The 7,153-nt window shown below is 32.2% G+C and overlaps 1 protein-coding gene across 1 annotated transcript; it reads left to right on the top strand.

Moving 5' to 3' along the window:
• The first annotated feature begins 925 nt into the window (after window positions 1-925).
• Window positions 926-4,109, top strand: LOC119840782 (UBA-like domain-containing protein 2). Its single transcript, XM_038367523.1, has 4 exons — window positions 926-1,149; window positions 2,281-2,355; window positions 3,034-3,273; window positions 3,591-4,109. Exons 1-4 carry the CDS (start codon window positions 1,042-1,044, stop codon window positions 3,615-3,617), a joined length of 450 nt encoding a protein of 149 aa, XP_038223451.1. The 5' UTR covers window positions 926-1,041; the 3' UTR covers window positions 3,618-4,109.
• Window positions 4,110-7,153: the final 3,044 nt, after the last annotated feature.

A 7,153-nucleotide genomic window follows, 5' to 3' on the forward strand; every position in this document is an offset into this window, starting at 1 on the left:
CTTTGGGAAGATTACTAAAATCGTGGTAATAATTGATGCATGGAAATATATCACCACTATTTATTGCATCCTTTGCTAAGCCGTCTACCATTTCATTACCTTTAATACCGGCTGGGGCTGAGTATTCAAGCAAAAACTATCGTGAAATTTTTATTTACATTTCATTCATTCGCAAAAGTAGTGCCTCTGCGAATGCGCTTTTAAGCGATTTTAAGGGATAATGTAAAAGGAAAGGATTGGCAACTAAAATGAGCCAATCAAAAATTACTAGGAAAGATAAAAAAGGGAAACGGACTTCCGGTTTTCCCAGTTACCGTACAAAACAGTAGCATGCTTAATGCTACTATTTTACGCCGGTTTTCTGTGAGGGTGTGATATTTCCCTGATGTGAACTGCCTCAATTTGTGCCGAAGCGTGCTCGACTTCCATATTGAGAATATTTTTTTATTATTTTATACTGAATAAAAAACATGCCAAATATCCTGCAAGCCATAGAATCGTTTACAGCTAAATAAAATGAACATTAAGTGTATAGTGTTATAGTGTCAGCATATACACAACAATAGAGATTACTTGTCTTAGCATAGCAAAAGAGAAAAGGTACTCGTAATAATACAATACCCATAAAACTATTCGAAGAATGAACCGGTACGTTAAATAAAGATATTACTTAATTATTTTGAAAATACCACTAAACGTATCATTCGAGATTATCCATTAAAATTAAAAATAAATTCAAACCGAATGAATATGTACCTAATCAAAACATTGATATTATTGTACTACGTCCGTAGATAATATACCTAATACCTACAACCCTACAACCTATTGACAAGGCCATACCTACTAGAAATACTGATGGAAAATATTATGTAAACTGCAAACTGAAGTTGTCTCTTTCACTCGTATGCTATGCCCTATCTCACTAGCGCCACTATAATATACAGAACGTTTACGTTCTTGTGAGAATAAACATTTAGCACTCGTATTTCCTACAGATTCTGTGATTATAAATTGCTAATACTGTATTGAAATTAAACAATGGATTCATTGCGTGAGCAAGTTATGATTAATCAATTTGTGTTAGCGGCTGGTTGTGCTAGAGAACAAGCGAAACAGCTTTTGCAGGCTGCTCACTGGCAGTTTGAGGTAAATTGGGATTATTCATAATACATGTAAACAAACAATATAATCATGAAATGGCTGCTACTATTTTGTGTTTATAATTATTTTTGAATCAAAACTCGTAGAACAAATCATAATTTAAGATTAAAATAAGATGTCTCAAAGGATTTTTATAAAGTTGACCGCATAGATTGATCAATTACCTTGACCATATCTAAAAGTGTACACACATTGATAATGACAAAATAAGCACGTAGTATCTACGTACGAATGTTGACAATAATATTGCTAAAAATAGAGAGCAAATTTTCTGCTTCATTTGTATTTTCCCCTTTACATGTATTGATTTAGAAGATTATTTTAAATCGCAAGTTGCCATTTAACCTGTCATAAAAACTAAAGATATAAATAGAATTGTTTTCTAACCTATACTTGATTATATTTTTTAGGAGATACATAAATTATACTTGTCGAAAGTTGTATGAAATAAAAGATATCATTTTTTATGTTTCACAATATAGGTCTATGTATTTTATAATTAACCCAACTCAAAAGGTTATCCTGGGATACAGTTATTGATTTTGTTTTGTTTATAAGTCACATTGTACCAGAAACCTTTCACATAAATTTTTAATGTTTGTAAAAATACTTAATATGTAGGTGGATAAACGTCATAAACCATTTAAAAGTGAAACGTTAAAAAATTATACTAATGCAATATTATTTTTGTATTGAATTTATCTTAAACAGATTTTGTAACAATATAAACTGTTCTCTAAATCTTAATCTATAAATCTGCAATAAAGGTAATTTTATTTTAAGTATTTGATATTCTTTGATATATTGCCCTTAATTAATGAATTATGTACATTATAAAATTTTAGAAATAATTGTAACAGTGTATGTAATTAAGTTATTATTGTATGATAAGTACTCATGTATGATAAGTACAATAATTTCAATTAAAAACTTTTTGATATCGTACAAATAAAGATCATATGAGATAACTTTCACTGAATACTGTTGTCAGAATAGGACATATCTAATTTTTATGTATACTAATAGTCCACCCTGGCTTCAACCATAAATAAAGTAAATAATGAAGTGCATATTGCACTGTTTTTTTTTATTAATATGTATATTTTGAAATTTCAGACAGCACTATCAATATTCTTCCAAGAAGTGGCCATCCCTTCAGCAAATGGCATTGCTGCACAACACTATCCTCAGGTAACAAAAATTATGAAAAATATTAAATTCTTGTAAAGTATTCACATTTATGATTCACTGAAAAGACAGTTAATCTTCATAAAAAATATGATCTGCTTTAATCCATTAAAAAGTGAAGTGAGTAAAAGACAATTTTTTTATCACAATTAAATAATGTCCTGTGCCGTAAGTAGGACCAAATTAATGTGGGAACTATTAAAAATATCAGCTGGGTAGTCAGTTACTAAATGTCTTTTTTACAACTTTATCTACCTAGAGAAATTATATTTAATATCTTCCAAACAAAATTTTTCTACTTTATTATTCAATATCATAAGAGTCATTATTATAGACTGATTTTTTTAATAATAAGATATGTTTTTATATCTTTGTATTCCTCAAAGATAGACTTTTAGCTAAGTCATTAAGAAGCAACTTCAAAAAAAAGGAGGTTATCTATATAATTTGTTCTGGGTGAACATTTTTTTTGCAATACTTTTTAATTTGGAAGTTGATGTCTAGCTCTGATAATTTGAAGGCGATTTAGTTCTTTGTTAAAATAATTGTTGCTCTAAAGTTTTTCTTGTTTTTTTTTTAAATGAGTGTATAACTATTATGTTACTACTGATTACTAACATCTCAAATTTCAGTTAAGCATGTGAATATTATTTTCATATATTATGTTAATACTATTTTCAGCAATTGATGACGCCTTGTAATACACCAGCGACACCACCTAACTTCCCCGATGCACTCGCAGCATTCTCAAGGCTCTCAACGACGGGCAGTCCTAGTAACGCGGGGGGCGGCGGCGTCAGTGGTATGGCGCCGCCGGTGTCACCTCTCGCCACGCATCCCCCCGCACAAATGCAAATCAACACATTCACCTCTTCTTCAAATCAGCAGACTAATTACGCACCACTCTCTTGCTCAACCGCAGTGAGTATTTATTTTGATTATGATAGTATTACATTTGAGTGATTTATACTTGACATGGGTATTTGTTAATAAACTGGAATTTATTTTGAGACTACCTCTTTGATTTGAGCATTTTGGTTGGAGATAACTTGTTGATTAGACTTATCAAACCAGTGTGTAGTATTTTGTAACTTTTTTTGTACTGGAGACAGATATTAGTAAAACATCAAAGGAGGTAGTAACCCAGATTAAATTCTTACTATAAATATTTAGTTAAAAAATTTTAATGAGACTACCTATATGTCATCTATATTTATTAATGATTAATTTATTTACAGGTGTGCAGAGAACATATGCCAAGATAAATTGAAAATTTAGGTTAGGACCATCTGTAATTTATTTTTCTAATGGTGCGCGATTTGAGCTGTGGATTTTTGATCATTATTTCCGACACCCCAAAGCAGCTATAGTTCGCTGGGTAATATAGGGGTGTTATAGTCAATCATGTTAAACAAAATATTGTCACTGTTCTTATAGTGGTTTTTAAACAAATTGCACTATGATGTTTGTGTTACAGTTTTTGATACCTATTAGGAACCTATTACTACGATTATTATTGTAAACTAATGGTATCAGACTATTTAGTGGTATTTAATAATAATTATGAATGTATTATAATAATAAAAAGAAAATTGTTATTTTTTCGTTATACTGTCGTTCTTTTCTATACATAATGTATAATGTTAGTTAAATCAAATTGAAGTTCTGATTGTATTATATTCAGTATACATGTATTATACACAGCTTCATAAAAGACAATATTATGAATGTAATTAAAGTGATACATTAAGACAAAATGTAGTTTTTACAGCCTGAATACATACAGATTACCAATAGACTTTCATACCAATAAATAAATATGCTTAACAATAAAAAATAAAATGAAAACTAAAATGTCAGGAAAGTGTCGGAACAATCGAGAGTAGGCGGCTCTCAATTGTACTCTAAGTTATATACTAACTAATTTATAGGTTAGTCAATCCAGACTTTCAAAGGTTTAAAAATTTCCATCAAACTGAAAAAGTATGTACTCATGGCAACTGAGCTTGTGGTTCGCCTGATGGTAAGTGATCACCACCGCTCGTGTACATTCGCATAGGCAGTGCCTCTGCGAATGCGGGCAACGCCTCCTCTCATTCGCAGAGGCACTACATACCTAGCTTTTAAGGGAAAAGGGAAGAAAGGATTGACGACTGGAAAGAAGGAATGGTTTGGGAAGGGTGAGGAATTCACCAACTCACCTTACGAAACACAGCATGCTATTATTTCAGGCAGATCTCACGCAGAGCGCGTCAGATGAAAATATTAGGGGTTAATTACAACATAAGAAGTCCAAATTTCGCTTATCTGACGGTTTAAGCATAATCTTAGAGAATTATCGATATTTTCTGCGGATCCTGTTAGCGCACGCACCAATATTAACTGCTCGTACTTTCTAGAGGTACTTAGGAATAGGTAAGGCACTTTACCTTATATTAATCTGACGCGCTCAATTAAATCCCAATATCTTCTCTTGGGTTCTTCTCCTACTATAAGATTTACCATCATGTTGTTTGTAACCGACTCCCTTAGACTCAATTTTGACCCACTAAAGAGAACAGTTTTAATTCAAGCTATACGCTTATCAAGGATCGTTGACAATACAATAATTTCACGAGCTTATCTTATTATCCTGATTTGCATCTCCAGGATTAAATAATTTTCTTACATACTCTGTATAAGAGCAAGTGCGTCAATTTATAAGAAACCAATTAACAAAACATTTCTTTTTTTATATAATATCTTTTTTGTGATGTTTCATAGATCCCAAAACTATGGTCTGTGTTAATTTTCTGTTTGTACGTGCGTCAATCACGAAAAAAGATTTGCAGATTTTGATAAAATGTTACTTGGTTAAGGTGCAAAATTATTTAAAAAATCTATGAATGAGGTAAGTACATGTAGCTGGGGCATAAAAAATATATCATTTAGTGACGTGTCATAAAATACCTATTTTAAAATAAAACAGAGCTTTCTTTATTAGTTTTTTACCAAAATATCTCTATATAATCTTGAATCTCAATCTCTCTTCATCTAAATTCCATAAAAACTGTCTCAGCGAAAATACAATAATTACAAAATTTTTTATACGGAAAGCTAATATTGGTATTTTATCATTTAGTTTTCAAAGAGCTTGAGTGGACTTATCGAGCTCATGGGAACCATCGAGTATCGATTTATCAGGATAGAAAATGTCTTTCGTTGCAGAATATCCATCTCCATTTGGCATTTCTTCGCTTTCTCGAGGACTAAATACTGTAGACTGCTTACTCTTTTTAAATATAAGCTGTAACCAGTAAAATATTTAGAAGTGTAGGTAAGTAGCTAGTGCTATTAATAAGAACTACAAACTACTAATAAGTTACAAACATCGCAGGAAAAAAAAATTTCACACCTTATACAGCCGCGGTCTCTCATAAATCCATATAAAAATAATTGATGCCAAAATTATAGTCACGACAAATAATAAATACTGTGAGGTATACGTATAAGCTTCTGAAAATATTTTTGGCCAATTTATAGTAGTTTTGTGCATTTTTAGTAACAAAAAATTATAATAAGACTCATAGTTTCGTCAACACTCAACAGCAATACAAACGTCGGTCTAACATTGATCTTGGTTTGGGATATGTCATGTGGCGTTAGATGCACTGCGCATTGCGTTGTTAATTTACCTTTTTTTGGCTGGACGTATTTTGGCGAAGGTGAAATTGTTATGCTTAGTTTTCGTAACTCGTAAAGGAGTAAAAAGTTGAAAATCTTTTAACCTACGACTTTGCCATTGAACTTCTTTCCGCTTGTACTTTTTATGTTGGATTTTTAGTTCGGAAACCGAGAAAGTCCGTTTTTGGCCTTAAGATGGGCGAGACCCCTCATCCACTTTCTGACCTCAGATCGACCGTAATTTATTTCTCCTCTCATTTTTGTTACTTTTATTATTTTCCTTTTCTAATTGGTTTCGTTCTAGGTACTATAAATCGTTTATGATTCAAAAGCTATCTGCCACGATAACCGTTTATATCATTATATAGTATAAAACAAAGTCGCTTTCTCTTTCCGTATGTCCCTTTGTATGCTTAAATCTTTAAAACTACGCAACACATTTGTATTACAGATTTAAAATTGCGGGTCGTAGCGCTTGTGGCGGAACTGGCTGGCTGGGGCGGCAGTATGTTTTTATATACAACGTCTACAGATTTTCTGTAGTGTATTTAGTATCAGCATTGCACCCGTGCGAAGCCGGGGCGGGTCGCTAGTGTATGTATTTGCAGAAAATTTTAACAGATGTTGAACGGAGAAATGTCAAAAGCTCTGCTCAAAGTAAAGTTTAGTCTCTACGAATACTAATCTAAGTAATTAATGTACATAAAAGACTTTCCTGGCGGCTCCGGGACGCTACTCGCCCCCAAATGTACAATTTTTTTCTCCCAAGATAACAATACTGACCTGAAGGCCACTTTCCAGGCTCAGTTAGGCAAATAGGTGTCCAACAAGGTTCCTATTTAGGTCCATTTTTGTTCTTAATATATATTAATAAATTACCAGTCTACATTAATACCAGACTTGTGAGATTAGGTTGTTTGCTGGTGATACAAATTTAGACGTAGTTTTAAGCTAAAAGATACCAGGGTGGGGTATAGTTAATAATAATTCGTTTCTAAATAGTAAAAAAACTGTAGAATTTGTATTACCTAATGAACGGAGACTAAGTTTAAAATCTTAGGCGATGAACATTTATTTCCGAAGCAGGCCATTGTACTTCTAGGAATAACGCTGGATGAAAAAAATCAGCTCTGCTGCC

The sequence above is a fragment of the Zerene cesonia genome, chromosome 7 (genome assembly GCF_012273895.1).
Source record: "Zerene cesonia ecotype Mississippi chromosome 7, Zerene_cesonia_1.1, whole genome shotgun sequence".
Classification (NCBI taxonomy): domain Eukaryota; kingdom Metazoa; phylum Arthropoda; class Insecta; order Lepidoptera; family Pieridae; genus Zerene; species Zerene cesonia.

Excerpts from the sequence above, each read along its gene's own strand:
- LOC119840782 (XM_038367523.1), top strand. The coding sequence starts at position 1,042 with ATGGATTCATTGCGTGAGCAAGTTATGATTAATCAATTTGTGTTAGCG. Across the intron at positions 1,150-2,280 it reads CTGCTCACTGGCAGTTTGAG|ACAGCACTATCAATATTCTT; the intron begins GTAAATTGGGAT and ends TTGAAATTTCAG. Across the intron at positions 3,274-3,590 it reads CACTCTCTTGCTCAACCGCA|GTGTGCAGAGAACATATGCC; the intron begins GTGAGTATTTAT and ends ATTTATTTACAG.